This window comes from Schistocerca americana, chromosome 1, assembly GCF_021461395.2.
Source record: "Schistocerca americana isolate TAMUIC-IGC-003095 chromosome 1, iqSchAmer2.1, whole genome shotgun sequence".
Taxonomy (NCBI): domain Eukaryota; kingdom Metazoa; phylum Arthropoda; class Insecta; order Orthoptera; family Acrididae; genus Schistocerca; species Schistocerca americana.
Window position 1 is genome coordinate 184,655,458 of NC_060119.1, and position 24,023 is coordinate 184,679,480.

General features: G+C 38.5%; 2 protein-coding genes across 2 annotated transcripts in view; one reads left to right on the forward strand and one right to left on the reverse strand.

The window, feature by feature from the left end:
• Window positions 1-5,018, forward strand: part of LOC124615702 (intersectin-1) — a 225,358-nt gene extending 220,340 nt beyond the window's left edge. The window contains exons 33-34 of the mRNA XM_047143787.1: window positions 3,570-3,743; window positions 3,838-5,018. Of these exons, the coding sequence (XP_046999743.1) occupies window positions 3,570-3,743; window positions 3,838-3,992 (329 nt within the window). The 3' untranslated portion in view covers window positions 3,993-5,018. The remainder of the gene's footprint in view (window positions 1-3,569; window positions 3,744-3,837) is intronic.
• A 14,197-nt stretch (window positions 5,019-19,215) lies between these two features.
• On the reverse strand, window positions 19,216-23,759 carry LOC124621183 (protein RFT1 homolog). The gene has a single exon (XM_047147123.1). The coding sequence runs from the start codon at window positions 23,519-23,521 to the stop codon at window positions 21,851-21,853; it is 1,671 nt and encodes a 556-aa protein (XP_047003079.1). The 5' UTR covers window positions 23,522-23,759; the 3' UTR covers window positions 19,216-21,850.
• Between the last annotated feature and the right edge of the window lie 264 nt (window positions 23,760-24,023).

A 24,023-nucleotide genomic window follows, 5' to 3' on the forward strand; every position in this document is an offset into this window, starting at 1 on the left:
CTAAGGTCTTCATGTGCAAGTGATCAGTACTCTGTAAATGATTTAATGTAATGGATGGGAATGTTTATGCAGAATTTTATTTTGGTCAGTTATGCTGTCATAAATATCAGTCCAGTGATTGTTTTAATATAACTCCCCACCTTAGTCCCTCCATATCTGCATAACTTCTGTGATCTACATCCTTTTTACCAGCTTATTATATTCAAACTAGGGTCTCTCTCCACAGTTATTCCTCCCTACACTATTCCCTCCCCCCTCCTGCATTCTCAACGTTACTTCTGCTCTATACCTCAAAACATATCATATCAACCTGCCTCTTATTTTTTATTTATACATAGTTATCTGTTAATTAGGTGATCCCAATTTTTGAGGCAAAGAAATAGATACTAACACTTCTGCAAACACAAGATCAAGAGTATTAATTTGGTACTAATAATTTTTCTTCATGGCATGCATAGTATTATTTTCTGCCAAAGCATTGCTCCATTGCAACATATTAGACTACCGTTTCTATTTCATATGAAAAACATTAAAGTTTTCTAAATTTATCATTTTAAAGAATTTTACCGTACATGTATTTTATACAGCAACACTTTTTTTTAATTGCATTTGTAAATGATTATACACTACTTCTTAAAAGTCCTCTTTAATGAGCTTGCTGAGTACAGCCAGTGATTCTATTTCAGCCTCTGACCTTATAGCTTAAGCTTTGTTGCAAAGAGCATGAAATACTTCCACACAGCCAAAGTGGGCAATTATTAGAGGCGGAAAAATGTCAACAGTACTGTTCTTCTTGAGAGCTACTGTGCCTTTATATATATGAAGGCTTTACTGATATGAATATTGCTCTGTTTCAAAATCATACACTGCTCCTAACAAGGTGTCACCGTGATTGAAACACTGGACTCCTGTCAAGCAGGTAACTTCAGTTGTGTCCCAGGGAAGTGTATTAGGGCCATTGCTCCTCATATTGTACATTAATGACCTTGCAGACAATGTTAACAGTAACCTCAGACTTTTCACAGATGTGGTCATATACTGTCCAGATTCTAGCTTTCAGGATGTCATGTGAGAAAAGCAAGAGCTAGTTTCACGTGATCAGTGTTATTGGAATCTGACTTGGTTGGCTTGGTCATGCTGTTTGGGAAGCTTCATTATATTTGAGCTCAGAATATAAGGGGCGTTCAAAAAGAAACGAGCCGGAGTTTGGAATATGCAGACCAGTGACAGGACGGTAATATTGTGGCATGTGTAACAAGGTGTGGTTCCGACCAGAGCGTGGAAGTTCACAGCCCATCACTAGAGGGCACACGTGCACGTCACATGACTACGTAGAGCTAGCAGCAGCATGCATCAATCGTCCAATGCTGCCACTGCCAGTCACATTGCAAACAGTGACATGGAGGCATCAAAATATGAGCAAAGAGGTGTTGTTTGTTTTCTGACAGCGACAAATGTCACAAGTGTACAGCGAACACTGAATGACCCTTTCAAGTGTCAAGGCGTGGCACAAGTGCTTCAGGGGAGGACGAGTGTCGTTAGCCGATGATGTATGGTCTGGAGCACCACAATACATGACCGATGTCATCGTCCAGCTGGTGGCTGCACTCATTACACAGGACCAGCAAGTGACAGTGAAAGCCATAGCTGCTGTAGTTGGATTGAGCATTGGAAGTGTTCACATCATCATGAAGGAACGACTGAACATGTGCAAAGTGTGTGCCCAATGGGTGCCTCACAGTCTTCAATCACACCAGAAAGCATGTCGAATGGTCTGCTGTCTTGTTCATCTGTAGCACTATGCTCGGGAAGGGAATGTGTTCCTGGTACTAGTGGCAGCTGGAAATGAGTCGTGGTGTCATCACTTCAAACCAGAATAAGAACAACAAAGTCTCCAGTGGAAGCATCCAGGGTCACCACCACCAAAACAAGCCAAGGCCATCCACACAAGTGCAGGACCAAGATGGCCCCCTTCTTATTCACTTCCTGCAGCATGGAATAACAGTGAATGCCCAGCATTACTCGCAAACCATGACCTTCTTTCACCAAGCGATCAAATCAGAACAACCAGGCAGTCTCACCCAAGAGGTTATTCTCCTCCACGACAATGCAAAGCCTCATACAGCCAACACAGTCGTGGCAATCCTGCAGAAATTCAAATGGGAGGTTCTCTGCCACCCTCCATACAGTTCGGACCTCTCTCCCTGTGATTACGCCATTTTTGGTCCCCTTAAAAATTCTCTGAGCAGCAAACTATTCACCTTGGATGAGGACATCCAGCTGCACATACGGAACTGGTTAACATCTCAGCCCTGGGAATTTTATGAGACAGCCATTCACCACCTTGTGTCACTGTGGGACAAGGGTCTCAACAGCCAAGGTCAATACTTCTAACATACAGGTTTCTGTAATTATGCCTCTGGCTCATTTCTTTTTGAATCCCCCTTATATATTCCAAGATTCCATAACAAACGGATGTCTAGGATACTGGCTTGTAGTTTTGTGGATTACTTCTATTACACTTCTTGCATATGGGTGTGACCTATGCTTTCTTTCAACCAGTGTGCACAGTTTTTTTGTTCAAAGGATCTGCAGTGCATTCTGGTTAAAAGAGAAGCTAACTCAGCCACAAATCTGGTATAGAATCTGATAGGTTTTTATCAAGATATGGTGCTTTGCTCAGTTCTTTTGATTTCAACTGTTTGATACCACTGAGCTAATATCTGTTTCACTCATCTCTGCAGTGTTAAATTAGGGCAGTACTCCTGGATTTTCTTTGTAAAGGAGAATCTGAAAATAGAGTTCAACTTTTCTGCTTATTGCTTTACTAGCCACAGTTTTAGTCCCTGTCTCATCCACGAATGTCTGGAATCTAGCTTTGGTGACACTAACAGCCTTTCCTGTTTTTTGCAGTTTTTGCTGCAGTATCCACAGGATAGAAAAACAAATTTACACAGAAATCTCGTTCTCTCCCACTTATCACCACAAATTCACATTATAGAGTAAGTGCAACATCTGCAAACATCTCACAAAAAGAGCTTCAGCCCATTGAATTACTGAGCCCTTAGAAATATTCAAGGAGTCACTTAAGATTAGTTTGTAATTGGTTAGTGTGTACCAGACACCTCTGGGAACTCTTGGGAAACATTTCACACAAAGGTTTATCATCAAGGATCAGAAATTTGTATTATTAAAACAGCTGACATTGAAAAGTTCATAAAGCACAGTTCTGTGTGACAGAATAAAATTCTCAATGCAACATAATCTGAAATTTAGTACAACTTGATTACATAATTTCATGTATAAATATTCGAAGTTTTCCATTGTGGAGACAAATTGAATACTATGTAACAATGTATAACAAAAAATAATATGCTGAAGCAAATTTTTGTTTTCCAGAATGGCCTTACTTTTCCCTAGTTTAAAACAGTTTCTCATGAGCCACCTGATTCAGCTTTGCCCAGACACAATATGCAAGTTCAGATAATTCTCAGACACATTGATAACAAGTATACTATATTCTTTCAGCCATATTAGGAAGATTATTATATTTGTTCTCACAATTTTAGGTAAGTGTGAAGCATTCTGTGAAGTCAGCATGGGCTCACAAGAACATCGCACACCTGTAGTAGCGTCAACAACAAATCCTCGTTGGAATGCTTCAATGCAATTCCTGGTAAAGGACCTAAAAGAGGACGTCCTTTGTATTACAGTATTTGATCGTGGTCATTTCTGTCCCAATGGTAAGTGATATTTTCAAAACCTGTTAAGTACATCATATTTAAAAATAAGGAAACCTTATATTAATGATTATTTTTTCTTGTGCATTTCTCACAGAATTCCTGGGAAGAACTGAGGTGCGAGTTGCAGACATATTACAGGAAACCCAGTATTCACGTGGGCCAATTTCAAAGAATTTAAAACTTCATGAAGTTGACTCAGGGAGTGTTCTACTTAAATTAGATTTATTTCTTTTTAGTAGAATTACATAGATTATATTAGTGCCCCTTTGTCCAAAGGCACTGCTTTAAATTGTCTGTAGTACAAATTAAACATGTTTAATTCTGTTAAAAATTAAAATATTTTAACCGAAGATTATTTATGAACATTTCTATTCAGTGTCTTTTCTAACAGTCATGTACTGCCACTGTAAATATACAACATGACTACATTTATGCACGACTCTTCTACATGTAACTTCTTTCAGTTTTTGAAATTTTTTAAAATGTTAGTGTAATTATTATTATTATTATTATTATTATTATTAGTAACAATAGTATTAGTATTTTATTGTCAATCATCCAGTACATTCCTTTATATATTATCACAACCATGTTTGTACAGTATCTTATTATAGAAAGCAGCTTCACATAAAGGCTGATATCTGTACTGAATATTTTTATTTCTACAATATTGACTGATTTGGATTATAGAGTTTTTTGATACCAATAATTTGTAAATGCAGGAAGTAAGTTTATTCCTAACTTACCATCTACAGTCATTCAAACACCTGAGATGAAGATTTGTATTTTCTATGTGTAACTATCTTTGTTACTGTAATTCTATGATACACTTTTAATTATGGCTCTCATTGTTGTTCATCTGATAGTATTGAAAATTGTGGTGCTAAAATTGAATATATAAAATATAATATAATTTACTGTGGTGAATCTAGTCCTGAGAAGAAATTACCAGGAATTGGTGGATGAACAGTTAAAAGAGCAGAAGAGTAACTATGGAAGCAATTTGGAACTTTGTTTGGCAATAATCATTTCATTTCCCAGGCCATGAGTGCATTTTGATGAGTCATTTCTAAACCTTCACTTAAGAACTCTAATCAAGAAAGTGACTCCACATTGAATGTTTTGTCTTGAATGTGTAATCTAAATGAAAAACTCAATCAATTAAAATGGATGCATAGCTTCAAATGTGTGCAAGAGAATGCAGTGCTTCATATCATAGGTACGGACAAATTTACAAACTCCAGAGGAAATCAAATAAATTTTGTATGTAATGAATATGTTTCATTGCCATTATTTCTGTTTATTGATACAGCAGTTTTCTTTTGATAGCATCTCTGACTGCTCAGATGTAACCAAAACTTGCAAATTCCAACACTTTCAGTCAAAACATACATGTCAGCTGCTGTAACATCAATTAGGACATGCGTACATATCACCAGAATTATGTTACATTGTTACACTGATTCAGAGATTTTTCTGTTTCTTAAGGAAAAAATATGCACATGTGTGCCCTAACTGACTTGAAACAAGTTTCCATTATTTTAGGGAGGAGGTAAGTGGCATACATAGTATAATAGAATATTAATTTCATGTACACTGCTGGCTATCAAAACTGCTACACCAAGAAGAAATGCAGATGATAAACAGGTATTCATTGGACAAATATATTATACTAGAACTGATATGTGATTACATTTTCACGCAATTTGGATGCATAGATCCGGAGAAATCAGTACCCAGAACAACCACCTCTGGCCATAATAACAGCCTTGATATGCCTGGGCATTGAGTCAAACAGAGCTTGGATGGCGTGTACATGCACAGCTGCCCATTCAGCTTCAACACGATACCACAGTTCATCAAGAGTAGTGACTGGTGTATTGTGACGAGCCATTTGCTGGTCCACCATTGACCAGATGTTTTCAATTGGTGAGAGATCTGAAGAATATGCTGGCCAGGGCAGCAGTCGAACATTTTCTGTATCCAGCAAGGCCCATATAGGACCTTCAACATGCAGTCGTGCATTATCCTGCTGAAATATAGGGTTTCGCAGGGATCGAATGAAGGGTAGAGCCATGGGTTGTAACACATCTGAAATGTAACGTCCACTGTTCAAAGTGCCGTCAATGCGAACGAGAGGTGACCGAGACGTGTAACCAATGGCACCCGATACCATCACAACGGGTGATACGCCAGTATGGCGATGACGAATACACGCTTCCAATGTGTGTTCATCGCTATATCACCAAACACGGATAAGATCATCATGATGCTGTAAACAGAACCTGGATTCATTAAAAAAAAATGACGTTTTGCCATTCGTGCACCCAGGTTCGTCATTGAGTACACCATCACAGGTGCTCCTGTCTGTGATGCAGCGTAAAGGGTAACCGCAGCCATGGTCTCCGAGCTGATAGTCCATGCTGCTGCAAACGTCATCGAACTGTTCGTGCAGATGGTTGTTGTCTTGCAAACGTCCCCATCTGTTGACTCAGGGATCAAGACGTAGCTGCATGATCCGTTACAGCCATGCGGATAAGATGCCTGTCATCTCGACTGCTAGTGATACGAGGCTGTTGGGATCCAGCACGGCATTCCGTATTACCCTCCTGAACCCACTGATTCCATATTCTGCTAACAGTCATTGGATCTCAACCAACACAAGCAGCAATGTCGCGATACGATAAACCGCAATCACGATAGGCTACAATCCGACTTTTATCAAAGTCGTAAACGTGACTGTACGCATTTCTCCTCCTTACACGAGGCATCACAACGACGTTTCACCAGGCAACGCTGGTCAACTGCTGTTTGTGTATGAGAAATCGTTTGGAAACTTTCCTCATGTCAGCACGTTGTAGGTGTCGCCACCGGTGCCAACCTTGTGTGAATGCTATGAAAAGTTAATCATTTGCATATCACAGCTACTTCTTCCTGTTGGTTAAATTTCACGTCTGCAGCATGTCATCTTCATGGTGTAGCAATTTTAATGGCCAGTAGTGTAACATAAAGGAGACATTAACAATTCTGGGTCATTAACATGAAGTCTGACTGTCATATGCAGTGACAGCTGCTGTGTAAAAGCACATGAACACACTAACTTTTGACACCTTACAAATTTTTTGTTATTTTTCTTTGAATGCTGTTAATCATAATGTGGATGCCGTAATCTGCACTACATGGCACTAAATGTACTGTGATATGCTACTTTGTAAAACTTGGCATCAGGGTTGTGAGCACACCTTCAGTTGTGCAAGTTTTAAGGAGCTTTTGCGCATTTGCAACTGGCATGGCTTAAATGTGTTACAGGACAAATACATACAGATATGATAAAAAATGTGCACAGTTCATGGCATGCACAGCTAGCCCTTACCACTTAACAAGTTTCACCAGGTGAGGCACACTGCAGCAGACTTTTATCCTCATTCACTTGGCATAAATCCTGCTAGACAGTAGCACATCCCTGAGGACATATTCTATGTTGGCATAAAAGCACTGTGTAGTCTGCTGAAGGGCACAGTCACAAAGGATTGATGATTGGGGTGGGTGGAGGGGGGGGGGGGGGGGGGTAGGGTGACTCCATTGCTACAGCTTGGTCTCAGCCTTTTTGGAGTTTCCACATGGACCATTCTTCAGTGAAACCGGCTCTGAAAGTGTCATGCTGTGGTGTTCAGAGCTCATCTTCCACACAGATAGTTGGCAACAAGTCTGCTGGACAGTTTTTCCTAGATGTCAATAATGAAGGAGGAGGATGGTGACCGTATAACGAGTGTTCAGTGGACGTAGATACCTTATGCCTTCCTCAGCATGCAGCTATCAACACTAAGTAATAGGATTTATCCCTCAGTGTATGTTTCAAGACATCTATTACTTAGTTTACATGACTCATTAAGAGCAATATCAACTTGTTTAGTACAGGCAGAATGATACCAAACAGGGCTAGCATATTCACCTGCAGCATAACACAAAAATAAAGCTGTAGTTTTAACTGGTTTTGCTGCTGACATTACCATAATTTTGGGCAATATGTTGTATATTGCAGGTACTTTTTGTTTTACATTCAGACAGTGCTGCTTGAAAGTCAATGTACAGTCAAGAGTGACCCCGAGATATCTGGGCTGGGAACTGTGTTCCAGCTGCACTGCCCTTCAAATGGCTGTGTTCTTTGGAAAACATTAATTATGCAGCAGTAACATTGGATAGTTCAGACAGAAGAGAATTTCTTCACTTGTTCCAATTGTTGTATGGTGTGTGAGTCTGGAGGAGAGAATTCAAGTTAAATTTTTAAATTTAGATGAAATGACAGATGAAATTGCTCAAATTCTGACTCAGTATCTTTTGCAGTATGTGAAAAAAATACGAACTCTAAGTAAAGTTTGTTTATTGTACTGCTGAAAACACTAACAGCGATTTTGGAGGTGAGAAGGGAAAGGAGAGTGAAAAGTGCTCAAAAGAATTCAAGCTGATTTAGACAGGCCTGTTTTAGGAACAGGTTGTTCAGCCCAAATTGTGCACATACCATTTCTGAAGAAAGCCATATCTAGTGAAAAATACAATGAAATAAGTAAAGTTTAATTTTTCAGTCAGCTGTTAAGAAGTTTAAGTACATCAGAAATATGTCCTGCATTGGACCCATAGAAATTGATAAGCCTATCTATGGGGACAGGATTTTTTATGGGCTTCGGCAATGTTAGTGACAGTTGGAGACCGGAAGCCCTTCCAAATGCCACTATCCTCACTCAGGATGGAATTTGTGTACCTCATCTGTAGACATACAGAATAAATCACATGTTCAAGTATGAGAATATTTTCTAAATGTTTGGGTACCATGTCTGAGTAGGAGCTGGGTACCAGCCTAGCATTTACCTAGATGGATGTGGGAAACTTCCTAAAAGTGACATCCAAGCTAGCTGGTCACCTACCCTTGTCATTAATTCATGAGGCAGATTGAATTTGGGGCAGGCTTGCCTCCTTGGGTTCCAAAAGTAGCATGTTAACATGCTTGGCTATCCCGATGGGACAACGCATAACAGTTTTCTAAAGAATTTAAGTATATAGGACTCCACAGCCAACGTAAACTCAAATAAAATCCTTTTGAGTGATAAGCCACATCATTTTGTGATACTAAAAACAACTATAAAATAAAACTGATGTTTTGACTATCTTTGCAGAGGTTTTCTATCAGAAGAAGAAGAAACTTCTAGTTTCTGATGATGGTCTTTCCTATAAACCATCCTATTTCAGCTGTCACGTAATGAACCAATGTCACAATTCTGATCATCATCAGACAGTCCAAAGTCAACACACCAGCAGAAGGACAGCTGTATACAAAACTATCTACTCTAGTAGATGATGGGCAGGCAACAGCAATTCAGTAGCTTGTACCTAGTCTTGCTCAAACTGAAATTTTGTTATTGTCTTGCATAGTAACTTATTTAAACTATACCTACAATGTGCAGGGAGACCACAAAGTCCCGTTACCCCTCTAATAACCAACATAAACCTGTGAACCTAAATAAATAACATGAGGTTAGAGTTTTATTACGATATGAACCATTATTTGTCCAAAGGATCAGTCTGTGCACTGTCATTCTCATGGCAAAGGATAATATGCTGCCAGGCTCTGTGCGCCATTTTTCAGAGCATTGCTGCTGTAACTTGCTCTTTTTGCCAATCCCACCATTTATAGCACTCCAAAATGCCATGATGAATCCCATCCCATATTACATCCATTCTTTCGAAAACATGATTTTACACTATCAAAATTAAGGTCCCATATTCTGCTTCTTGAAACCTACTTGTCCCTTGGAGTTACTCCCAAAGGCCTAACACTGAAAACCCATTCCTCTTTGTAATCCTATTCCACACCAGGCTCTTCTACAGTTCCAAGCACAGCAATCTCTTGCACTTAACTGTCTAATCTGTAACCTATATGCCTCATCTCTCAATTGTCTGCAACCTTGTGGTTTAGTGGCTAGCATTTGCTGCCTCTGGATCATGGCATCCCAGGTTTGATTCTTTGCTGGGTTGGGGACTGGGAACTGGGTGTTTGTGTTTTCCTCATCATTTAATCATCATTCCAGAATGTGGCGAGTTTGGACTGTGTAAAGATTGGGACTTTGTACGGGCACTGATAACCACGTAGTTGAGTGCCCCACAAACCACACATCATCATCATCATCTGTCAATTTCTACTCCACCAGACTTCTCTCCTCCTACAAAATCTTGCAGTTATTTACCCCTCATGTTTCCTTGGATGGTATCATCCACCAAGCCAACTTCAGACTGCAACATGTCAGACTTCACCTAGAAAAAGCTATCCCACCTTCTCCTAACCTATCTCAACAGTGGTGTTTCCCTTCCTGTCCCTCTGCTTTTCCCCAGACAGCCACACCATCAACCACCACTCCTCTCCCACAAGCCGAGCTTGGCCAATCTCAATATCTCACAGCTGTCACCATTGCCTCCAAGACCAATAACATGGGGGACTGATGACCTTCGCTGTTTAGTCCCCCTTAAACATCCCAACAACAACCACCACCAATAACAACTCACAATGGTACAGTGTTCTCAATCTCTTGTCTAAGACACTCTCCCCTCATGAATTGTCTGTATTATCCAAGGGTCTCACTTTCAGCTGTAAACCTGCATTTAATGATGCTGCTTTGATGAAGGATGTACTTTCCTTTACACGCTAATGTCAACTGTAAATATCATTTTGCCACCCAATTCCAAAACCTTTCCAACAGCAAACCTGACATTGAACCTTGCCTTGAACAGTTCTGACCACAATTCCAACTTGACCTGCCACCACGACTTCAAAATCATTCCTTACAAGCGTTCCAAGAATTCCTGACACCCAGCATTGCTTCACAACCCTTTCTAACCTGTCCTCTGCAGAACTCTACATTCACTAAAAGCTGATCCGCCCAGCAGACAAAGGATCTACCACTGTGGTACTTGGCTGACAGGAGTATGGTAGTAAGGCCCGTACAAGCTGTCTGACACCTTTACAAACAGCATTCGCCATCAAGGTCCCATCCCTCTGATTCAAACTGACCTCACGCCCCTTACAAGGACATACTCCTCAGTCCATAGAACTTCTTACTCCATGCAAACCATGTACTCCCAACTTGTACCTCCTTCCTAAGATCCACAAACCCAATCATTCTGGACATCCTACAGTTGCTGGCTTTGAAGCACCCACCAAATGTTTATTTGCCCTAGTTGATCAACACCAGCAACCCTTCGTACAAAGACTTCCATCCTATGTTCAAATAGCAAACGTTTCATACGTTGTGTCCATCCCATTCCCACCACACACCTTGCTGGTCACCATTGATGCCCTCTCCCTCTATATCGACGTCTCCCACGTGCATGGTCTGTCTGCTGCTGAACATTTCCTCAGCCAGCACCCACCTGATTCCAAACATATGACAGCCTTCCTGCTTACATTAATCAGTTTTATACTTACCAACAACACCTCCACCTTTGAGGGGCAGACATACAATCAGATCCGAGGCATGGCTATGGCAACCAGGATGGCTCCTGCCTATGCCAACCTTTTCATTGGGCACTTGGAGGGGCTTTCCTGGGATCCACAAAAGCCTTCAGCCCCTGGTCTTGTTCAGATACATTGACAGTATCTTTGCCATATGGACTCTTGGTTAGGTTGACCTGTTAAAATTCCTGGTATCTCTTAATACCTTCTCCCAAATAAATTTCATGCTGAATCCCATGCCACTTTTCTTGATGTTGATCTCATCCTCACCGAAAGCCAGCTACACATTTCTGTTTACATTAAATCCACTAACAACGAACAGTACTTACATTTGTATAGTTGCCATCCTTCCCATGTCAAACATTCCCTCCCATATAACCTTGGGATTCGAGGCAAACGTATTTGTTCAGATGCAGTCTTTACAGCAATACACCACCATTCTCACCTCAGCCTTCACTGGGCATAATTAGCCCACCAGCCTTGTTCAAAACCAGATTTCTTAGCCAATCACATCCAGTCTTGGTACTGCTGATGCTGATCCCTCCAAAAAACAACTTTGGAGCATATCACTTGTCAGTATTATCTTGGTCTTGAATTTATTAATCATACTTTGACAAGGCCATGACTTCCTAAAATCATGTCCTGAAATGAGATCCATTCTGTCAGAGATTTTGCCCACCACAGCTACATTAGCTTTTTGTTGCCCTTCTAATCAATGCAATATCCATGTCAGACCCTATGCACCTACTGCAGCCATTTTTCTACTCTATGGCTCCTACCCCTGGACCATCCCCACTGCAAGACTTGCCCTATACACCCTCCTACCACCACCTATACCAGCCCTGAAACAGCCAAAACATATACTATCAAAGGGAGATCCACCTATGAAACAACACGTCATACATCATCTGTTACGTAAACACTGTTCGGCGTTTTACATCAGCATGACTACCACCTAGTTATCAGTTAGGGTGAATGGGCATAGGCAGAGGGTGTATATCGGTGGCACACAATATCCTGTTGCAGACGATATTCTACAACATGACAGTCGTGACCTTCCTGTTTCACCACACGCACCATCAGAATTCTTCCCCGAGACACCAGTTTCTCAGAACTCTGCAGGTGGGAAATAGTGGTACAACATGTCCCTGGTTCTTGCCACCAACCTGGTCTTACTTTATGTTAATTCTTTCCATCTCGGCACTTCTTCACAGTAACTATTCCTTTCTTCACTTTATTTTAGTGTTCTACATCTTTCATTTTCTGACCTGTCTATTTTTTGCCATCCCCCTTCTGTTACATACAATCCTCTTAGCTTTTCACTCTTATTAACCAGTGCATGATGTTTTAGCAGTAATTCTGTCATGCATATTACCCTGTCTTCCAACTTTATGCTCTTACATTTTCAAATCTCACCTGGTGCAGTCCCATCAATCAATCTTTCCTTCTCATCCGTCCGGTACATCTCCCCTGACCTACAGTTCTGGGTGACTTTTTTGAATTGTACCCCTTTTCCTAGACCTCTCCAGTCCTTTTCCTTGACCCCTCTTCCTTCCCCTTCAACTCTTCTGCCAGGAGGAGGAGCAACTGGCTCCAAAAGCCTGCACAAGTTAAACCTTTGTTTGTGTGCATGTGTGTATTTTTTATTCTGCCGCAGCTTGGTGAGTGCATTTTTTCATCTCTCTAATTACACTATACAACACGGACAATGTTTAACAAACAATGCACCAATCATGGCAGAAACATGGACTCGCTTCACAGATGGGGTAAGGCTCCATCTCCAAATTGTGAGCATGAAACAGCCTGGCAAACTGTTCGTCACAGTTACAGAATGTCTCAAAAGGATACTCTTGACAATTTCCTGATGGCAATAAACAACAAATCGATTATATTAAAAATTTAGTTGGCTGTTTGTAAATTACATGTGTTATTGTTTGTATTTAATACTGTGTTTAAAAAAATCATGTGAGATATAATTAAATAAATAGTCAATGGATAGGTAAAAAAAAAATCTACTCACCAAGTGTGTCAGGACGGACACACACACACACACACACACACACACACACGAAAGGATTTAACTGTAATAAGCTTTCAGAGCCAGCTTTTCAAATCTTGTCTGGTGCTAGGATTTAACTGTAATAAGCTTTCAGAGCCAGCTTTTCAAATCCTGTCTGGTGCTGTCCCCAACAATCAGTCTTTCCTTCTCATCCTGTCCAATAAGTCTCCCCTGACTCGGGGTTCTGGGTGACTTTCCTAGACTGTACCCCTTTCCCCAAACCTCTCCAGTTCTTTTCCTTTACCCCTCTTCCTTCCCCTTCAGCTCTTCTGCCAGAAGAAGAAGAAGAAGAAGAAGAAGCCACTGGCTCCGAAAGCTTGTAAAGGTTAAATCCTCTTGTCTATATGTTCCGCTGCCACTGCTTGATAAGTAGATTATTTTATCTATCCATTTACATTACAGCATCGATAATTGATTACTTATGTTGTTGTAAATAAACAGTCATAAATCCTGAGTTATAGGTGTCTAATTAATACTGGGTTTTAAAAAATCGTATGAGATATAATCATATAAATTGTCATAAATTCTTTATTAATGGCATCTAATTCGATAACTGCTCTAAAATGCAATTTTTTTGTGTTATTTACGACAAAATTTCACCTGGTGGGGGCTGTACCACAGGCCAAGTTTAGTGGTCTGTGGATCCCAAATTAAGCCTGGTACCAAGAAGAGCTGGGATGAAATCAGAGCAGCTGATTACGACAACTACATAAGATGGCAAATAATACATAAAAAGGTCAGTTAGAAACACAAAGGCAGCTGCATGGAATAATGTCTATGAGAAACTGGAAACAAGCATGTACAAGAAACCTTTTTAGAGTAGCTAGGGCCACAGACTAAATGACTGAGGATTTCATACCCATTATACAAGAAAAGAATGAAGTTGGATTCATACTCAAACAAGAGAATAAGATTAAGGTATGATGAAAAGTTTACCCTGAGAGACTTCTGAATGACAGAAGCCTCAGCATCTTCTCTTAAGAAAGGAAGAGAGAGCCCTGCCGGAACATGACATGAGCTGTATGCCAGCAAAAAAGTGTTTACAACCCTGAAGAAAAACAGAAATGGAAAGACAACTAGACCAGTTGCCGTCACTTTAGGAACTTGGAAGAGTTTTTGGTGTATGTTAGTGTCAGCTTCCATGGATCATTTGCATGCTAAATCTTAATGATGTGGAATGAGTCATTAACTGTATATTTCCTATGTACAATCTAGATTTTGGCTTTCACGCTATTAGATTAGTCAATTCAGTTTCCATTCCATAGACCCAAAAATGAGATGATTCTTGTGGGTATGGAACAAGTCAGAAAGTATAACATAAAAAAACATAAAACATTTCAACATAATACTCACTTACCTGATCATTTGTTAGGAGATTGTCAAAATATGTGAACACATTACAGTACTGCTAGTTATGTACTTTAAATAAATTTATCAAACACAAAATATCTAATCTTGACTGTTGGGTCCAAGAGCTGTCAAAACTGAAATCTAACAGACATTTTTACTGAAACTGGTCTAACACTCCTTGTTAAGATATTCATCTATAGAGCAGAGTGAGTTGCCTATTACAAAATATTTCAAGCTCTATTTAAACTGTGCATTATCTGAAACCAAGTTTTTAATGGTTGCTGGTAATTTATTGAAAATGTGTGTTCCTAAATATTGGACCCCTTTATACCAAGGTAAGTGATATTAGGTCTTTATGTAGATTGTTCTTATTCCTAGAAGTGATAATGTATATTGAGCTATTGGTTGGAAATAGAGACACATTAACTACAATAAATTTTATTAAGACATAAATATACTGAGAAGCAGCAGTTCGAATATTCAGTTCCTTGAACATGATGTTCTTGAATTTACGCCACAAATGAGGCATATTGTACACTTTTGCACTCTAAAAACTTTTGCTTGGCTTGACGAGTTACCCCAGAATATGATCCCTTATGACATAACAGAATGAAAGTATGCATGTGTTTTTATATTTTTTTGTCTCCTTTATCTAACATCATTTGCACTGCAAAAACAGACTTGTTTAGGTGCTCCATCAGTTCTGTAATATGGCTTGCCCAACTGAATTTAATATTGTGTTGTAATCCCAGAAATTTAACACTGTCAGCCTCTTCAATCTGCATGTCTTCATAAGTTATACACATGCTGGAAGGAAATCTTACAGGTTCTGAACAGCACATAGTTGGCCTTTTCAATGTTTAATGACAGTGAATTAGTCAATGAAAATTCGTTTGGTAGCTATTTCTAAATCTGCACTTGACTTGCTGTTTATTGCAATGTTTGTATCATCTGCAAATGAAACAAACTTAGCAACTGACAATGTAACACACAAGAGATCATTAATGTACACTAGAAAAAGCAACAGACCAAAGATGGAACTTTGAGCACCATCACACGTAATTAATTCTCCCCAGATGAAGACTCATTGCCTACTACACAGGCATTCACGACATTCTCGCCATAATGTTCTAATTTACTTAAGATAATTCTGTGATTCAGGCAGTCAAAGGCTTTTGACAGCTCACAAAAAATACCAGTAGCCTCTAATTTGTTATTAAATGAAATAAGTACATTCTCAATGTATGCATAAATAGTCTTCTCTCCATCAGGACCCTTAAGGACGCCAAACTGTGACTTGGACAGTATATTATTTGCAGTCAGATGCTGAAGAAGACAGCTGAACACAATCTTCCCAAATTTTTGAAAAAGCTGGCAAAAGTGAAACTGGTCAATTTTTTGACAGTATATCTTTATCACTCTTCTGATAAAGAGGCTTAACTCAATGTACTTTAGCCAGTCTGGATTATCTGGATTACTGAGTACAATGGTCTCAAATCATTTAACATATTTTGCTGTGTTCTGTACAGGGTGACATTATTTCACGCCATTATCAAGTTTCACAATATTGTCATATTCCATCCTGGACTTTCCATTATTGACTATAGTGTTCTTAGACCAGTAATGTCATTTTGCTGTTTACTGTGCTCTGTGACATACACACAGTTCAACAGCTCATCCTGGACATTACACAGCAAAATGATGTTAATGGTCTAAGAACACTGTATTCGATAATGACATGAAATAAAGTGTCATCCTGTACAGTAGACAGCAAAATATATTAACTATCTAAGATCATTGTATTTGATAATGGCTTGAAAGCCAAAATCTAGACTGTACACAGGAAATATATGATCAAATGGTGATGTGTTCCTTCAAAAAATACTCTATGACTGGCTCAACACCACTGAAAATTTATAAGGGTGTTACAAATTCCTATGCACCACCTGTTATATATTATAATAATAGAAATTATTCTAGAGAATAGGAGTTGTCACGGAGAAACTTTTTCCGTTAGTTTTCAAATTTTACTTTGCTGTCTGTCAGACATTTTATATCACTGGATAAGTTCTCAGAAATTTTAGTTGCAGCATTGTGCACACCTTTTTGTGCTCAAGACAACCTTCATGTGGAGTAACAAGAGTCATATTTCCTTTCGGTATTGTAATTATGTACATCATTGTTCCTTCTGAACTGCAGTGGATTATTTAGAACAAATTTCACAAAGGAATAAGTATACTGTGAAGCAGTAATCAGAGTGCCCAACTCCTTAAACAGATCTCTACAAGATGATCATGGGTGAGGAACACACATTACTCTTACGGCACATTTTTGAGCAATGAAGACTTTCTTTCTTAAAGAAGTGACAGGAACAGATTTATCATGCTACTCAATAACATAGGTGAGTTCAGATTAATGGAGAAACAATACACTTGTGCTCATTTAAAAGTAACATATGTGAGTCTGCTAACCAGAGAGAAATTAAACTTCTGTCACATGCCATAAAAGTTTTGGACAAGCTCTTGGCAAACGGCTCAGAGACAAAACATCAACAGCAGAGCAACAGACTGGCTTTACACCAGGCAAAGTAACAACAGATTTGGTATATGACTCAACAGGCCACATAGTCATCAAAGAATTAGAGGGAAAAAAATGACAGTGTGCCACAATAGAAAAGGTGCAGTGTATGAGAAAGAAACTAGTGCCTCACATATGCAAATGCAAGAACATGAGTAAGAAGCTTTGTAAGTTTGACAGAACAGATACCAGTTCAAATTGACTTGCATCAGGAGTCTTCATGCAGGCCATTCAATGTGGACATCGTGTCGTAGGGAATAAAGAGACCAAATCTCACTGTGCACACTGTTTGCACACGATATTGTTTTGTGCGGCACCAGTAAGTGTAGCAGAGTTGGAAGTGAGCACTGAAGGAATGCACACTTAAAACAGTCAAAATGAGAACAGAATATTTATGTCTGCGTAGGGAGGAAAGTGACACAGTTCTACTGAATTGCAAGAGCTTAAAGAGTTCTTTATATAGCTCAGACTAATAGTGACAAGTAAAGGAAATCTGAATCATGAAATTACTTAGAGAGCAGCCTTACAAACTGAATGGAGGAATTCTCTGTGATAGATACATAAATGACAAATGGAGCTTGCATAAAACAGCATACCCGTAGCTGTACCCAAGGCATGCCCGTGTGACAGTGTTCAACTCTGAGATAAGCTGGCTCAAATCCTGCTGCTGAATGAAATTTTCACTGCCAATGTTTGGCCAGAAAGGAGAGGAGCTGTGGTGGCATAAAGTTCCTGATAATCGGACTTTGCACCGATGTCATGCATTAAATTCCAAACTTCTCTGCATTGTCTCAAGAAGCCAAGGTACAAGTCACTGTTCACGAGAAGTTTGTTATATGCTGGCACCAGGATTCATCTTGTCCCTTCTCTTATCATCATACACCACACAAACACCACCACAGTAAGCACCAGAACACTGCCTCCTCTGATATATAAGCAACTTTAAAAAAAATAATTAAATACTATTCACAGACAAGGCCTTGTGCCTGTTCCAGCTAGTGACTGCAGCCTACAAAGCAGTACGACAGAGATGTATGATCAACATGTCAGTAAGCCTTCCAGTAGATGAATCTTGATGGTGCCACTGCTGCTCATTTGGCCTCACGCGGATGAGTGCCTCCTATTACAGACGATATTAACTTAGAAAAATCTGAGAAGATACCAGAAATCAAACTTGGATCCTTCCACACCAAAGGCTATGATGCTAACAATTCAACTATGGAGACATCAAATCAAGGGCTTTTTGGCTTCAAGTGCATTCATGCTAGTTTGAGGCAGGATGGAAGTTTTAGTATTATCATGGCAGCAAATCATTCTCTGCTTACTGGCATTGTTGATTGGAATGAGTCATTATTGAGGAAGCAGCAAATGGTTGTTGCTTAAGAGTAATGTTAATAGATTATGCTGGTGAGGAGGGTAAACAACATAAAAAGAACGAAAGCTCAATTTGCTGAAATTTACTGTGTTTCTGCCCAAATTTCGGCACTCCTTGAACTTTGAAACCCCCCACCCCCTCTCCCTACCTCCCTCCCTCCCTCTCCCCCCCCCCTCTCTCCCTCCCTCCCTCCCTCTCTCTCTCTCTCTCTCTCTCTCTCTCTCTCTCTCTCTCTCTCTCTCTCTCTCTCTCTCTCTCTCTCTCTCTGGGCTGTAAACTTCACCTACAAGGTACAGCTAGACCTGATGACATCATAGTTTTTACTGTTATATATTACAAACAACATCATACACCCATTAAACAACCCACAGGCCCCAAGCAGTAACAAAATATCAAACGCATATCCAGTATTGATGCATTCTGGCAATGGTGGTAAAATCCAAGCACTGTCATTTTATCCATTTTGCCCATGATTCTTTTCACAATATCCCTCCATTTCAGATGCCTTCTCTTTCTGCTACTGTCTCTCTTATTCAGTTATGCCCTACAAGTAACTGTTTGTAATCCAAAGATGACACACAAGTTTACAATTATGGATTGATGTATTCCATTACAGTGATGTGCATGCTATTTATTTCACAGATGACTAATATAGCTAATTATACTGCATTTTTAATACTATGTATGATACACTGTTACTTTCAGGCTAGAGACCATCATAAATGTAACACAAGGAAGTTATCAATATGTAAAAGGGTACTTCCAGTTTGCTGAAACTGGTGTCTATGTTCCTTTCCTTGACAATTTTTTGTCATTTTAATGTAATGTGCGTGTCTACCTTATCCACATTACCTTACTTATAAATATAGATATAATAAATCTTAAATTTATTCACAAAGGATCAATTATCTAGGTCTAATGGCTTTTTAATATCTTTTTCATTTACATATTCGCCAATATTTCAATCATGTATTTTGTACAGAATGTGAAGACTGGGAAATAAATCACAAAACCCTATTTCATTCTCAGTCCAATTAATATACAATAGAACATTGATATAACATGATTATTTAAAATATTTTCAATAAATGTGTCTCCATATTCTGGATTGTCTTATGTTACAACCAATAATCAGGCAAAATAATTTAGAAAGCAACGTAAAAAGAATTTGACATCTAGTACTTACAACAAAGAACTGTAATTCATTTATCTTTCAAAAAATCCAAAATCATTGGTTTTTGTTTTTCACCAGTTTACAACTTCCTTGTTATTTCATACGTCAACATACAACATACACAAATAATAATGTTCATGCAAAAACACTAAACTTTAAATTGCCTGAAAGATTCTTTGTAAACCATTAATATTATTTCAACATATGATTAAACAGCCAACCAATTGCACATAAATGATAACTACATTGGCTTAGGTTTCAGCACCTACAAGGATTGTCTTCATTAGAATGAAATGTTGCTAAATCATAAAATTACATTACCAAAACGCAATAGTCAGTGTTGATGTTGCTCCCAGCTGGGCACATATGACATAGGCTAGAATGTTTTATTTTACTTTTGACTTGAGAATAGCTGTTCCAGATTCTGACTACTGCTTTTTAGCAATGTAATTTAACAATTTAAAAACATCTCATTCTGATTAAGACACCCCTAGTAGGTGTCGAAACCTAGATCAAGGTACCATTTATGTGCAATAGGTTGGCTGTTTAATAATTTGTAGCATATGGTCACTAAGTAACAGCCACATTCAAAAATGCATCAATATTATCTTAAAATGCACATTACACATGAAAACCAATGAACACTTACATATGAATTACACATACATGCTGTGAAGCTACATGTCATCAGTTGTTTGTAAAATGGAATGTTCAAGGAGTTGAAAATTAGCAAGTGAATGTAACTCATTAAACACAATACAGTCAGTTGTACATTCTGTCTCCTCACATTCATAAGCTTGAGTGATACAAGATGTAATACTGGTGGTACATGGCCACAACTGAATCACTAATAGTACAAGTAATAATCTTATTTCAGCACACAATATTCACAAAAATGACAGTTTTTACTCCTAATACTGTATATCATAATACACCTTGCCAAATGTGACATCTGGTTCAAAAATACAGTATCAAATACAGTACACCATAAAAGTATAGTCACAATCTTAAAATCAACTCAATTTTCCTATTTGGAATCAACAAGTCACCTATATTTGGTCACAGAAGGACCTTCGCTCACATTAGTATTCAGCAATGCATTGTAGTAAACCTACCCCAGATCTGCAAATCATGATGAAACTGTTAGTTCACAAACTGATAAAGGTATGCCTGGTTGCTAGCACAATCTTCTGAAAAGAGTAAAGTGACATACTTCTTACTCTTCCACATATCTCATAAAATGAGCATGACTGCAGAAACCAATATGGATATCTATCAAAGATCTGTCTTCTCTCACATCATTCACAGAAGACAAGGAAGAGGACAAAATGATAATGGGAAACAAAGTACCTTGTGTCACACACTGCAGTGACTTGCAGAGTATAGATGTAAATTTCTATATTCAAAAAGCAAAAATAGATTATCTTAGGTATGCTAAAAAGAATTTTATTTTTTTAATGGCAAATTAAAGAGCTCACACTAATCTCTCAGTATTATGGGTGAATGGTCATGGAAATGAATGTGAATGGCAGAGGTAAAATGAGGAAGACATTACATTAGTGGCATTCGCAGTGACAAATTTCTTTGTGCTAATAGATACATTCAGACTGGAAACACTTACAGTAGCACACCACGTAAGACAGAGCCATGAACTGCACATAATTTGTGACCAGTAGTCTACCTTCCTATTTGGTACTATTGTATGTGCGAAAAGTTATTCATCAAATCTGAATAAACACTGCAGTCACATCACCAAATACAAAATGAGAGAGCCTTAAAGTCTAATGAGCACAGGAAAGCTTTTTTTTTTTCCACCAACTGACAGTCAGTAGATCAAAAATAAAGAGCAATCATTATACCAAATAAGATTTAAGAGCAACATTCAATATTTAAAATGTATATAAAACATGCCTTGCAATAATCAATGCCAATCTCAGAATGCAGATTTGACACAGAAGCTTAAAAATGCACCACTTTATAACTTAGAGATACAATTTAACATTACATTTGAACCTTTTTATAAAATGTACACACACTTCACAGCATTCAACAATTTTAATATTAATCTGCTTTAACGTTTCTTTTTCTTCATTAAATGTTTCAGTTTGTTCAGAGCAGATACAACTAAAACACGTGATTCATATGCCCAAACTGAAAGTATAAACAGAAAGCTAATAACACCAATCATAAAATGTATAAATTTTGAAGAGTCAAACAGGTAAACCTCTGAGAACTTTACCAACATACCCGCAGCCACCAGGGCTGCAGAAAAATGAAGACCAGGCATTAGGCCTTTCAGTGGACTGTATGAGGTTCCACTGAAACGTCTATGGATAAATGTACTATTATGCACAATTCGTGCTGTCATGTTACAGCAATTGGCAAGAACGAAACCAACTCCACCCAGCAACTTAGTTAAGCCCCACGAAATGAGTAGAAATGCAAATGACAAAAGAATCATAAAATAATTGTATCGGTCAATCTGTATTGCTGTCATTGTTGCCATTGCATAACATTCTGTGATACCATTAATGGCAAGCAACAGTATTGATACACAATGTGTTTGCATTAATAACGGACCTGGGTACATTGTAAGTTTCTCACCTCCATACAGCAGCAGAAGCAACTTTGAATATGATTGGCCAAATATTACAACAACAAGTCCTAATGACATTAAACCACTCAACAACTGTTTCAGAACCATTGCAGATTCATCTACATCTTCTTTCTTTTGGTCTTTCATAGGCACTTCTCTTTCTACAGTTTGTGAGAAATAAAAATATGCTGCTTCTTCAATTGGGCGAAAAATAAAACGAGCTGCCAGTGAACCCAGATTGTTGACTATATCATAAACACCTTGCTCATAAAATGACAAAACTGAGAATAATGTCATGATATATCTCTCACCCTCTGTTAAAATCTGCTTCATTATTCCTTGTTTAAAAAAACTCCACGTCAAAACAGTCATCTGGTAACTGATGAATGCATTATTCTCACATTTCCTGGGAAAGAAGTCAGCCATGGACCGAATAGGAAAACTTTCCTTTTCCTTTCCAGCTTCTTCAGCCTTTTCACGAGTAGAATCTCCATGGCGACCATGGCCTTTCTTTCTAACAGTAGCATGCCTCTTCAAGTAACGCCAAAAATATACATAATAACCAGTAGTATACACAAGCACAGACAAAACCTGTGCAACAGAGAAAGCAATTACAGCTCCATTGCGTATATAAATCACAAGTAAAGTAAATGTAACTGTCCTTACTACAACATGTATTGTGTCCAAAATTATTTTAAGCTTCAAAAATAAGAAAACTTGGGCCGTGAGGTACAGTGGTTCACAGAACATTTCAATAACGCAACTTGCGCAGATGGCGTACACTCCAACTGAATAATGCTGTGTGATTTCATGACTAGGTTGTTTGAGTACGTAAAGCCACAAGTACCCAAGCACTATACTCAGAAAAATGCTTAGTGGCACAGTAATCCATATGAGATTGGTGACTTGTTGCCAATTATGCTGTAGTGATTTACTTAGGCAGGCTCTGCGAAATGCTTCTCTACTTATAAAAAGAATTGTGGATTCAAGTAATAACAAACGCACGTTAGTAACACCGATTACATCTTGATTTATGTACCGTATCACAAATGCGTTCATTAAAAACGTAATGCAACGAAAAAAAATTTGAAACACGATATTAAATGAGGCATGCTTGATACTACTACTCAAAATATCCCTCTTCATTGCTTACGTATACGAACACGTTTATGTTCTTGACAGCACACGAAACAGATCAAAGTTTACATTTCACAACCACAAAATAATCTTTAATTATTGATTCATAAACACCAGTGACACGAAACGTCAAAATGTATACATGATGTAAAACACTACATTTAGCCATGGAGAAAAAATACTATGAAACATGGACTCAATAATAACAAAAATTACATCATAAACAAGCGTTAAAAATTTCCAGCAGCCGAAAACAAAACACTAGCAGAAAAGCTGTCTGCTAGTTCCAAGGCTCATAAACTAAAGATAAAACGTAATGAAAATTCTTAATGCCCACCCATAGCTCATAAATTATTTCAACAGACAATGAAAATGTGCACATGTAAGTCCCCAAAACTTCCTTCAGAAACCTGAGCACAGAATTTTCTGTACACAGTTCAAGAAACGATCAAATGAAGTAGTTTGTACGGGTACTGTCGACGTTCCACAGATTTTACTTCAGAAGGTTAGT

Excerpts from the sequence above, each read along its gene's own strand:
- LOC124621183 (XM_047147123.1), bottom strand. The coding sequence starts at position 23,521 with ATGAAGAGGGATATTTTGAGTAGTAGTATCAAGCATGCCTCATTTAAT.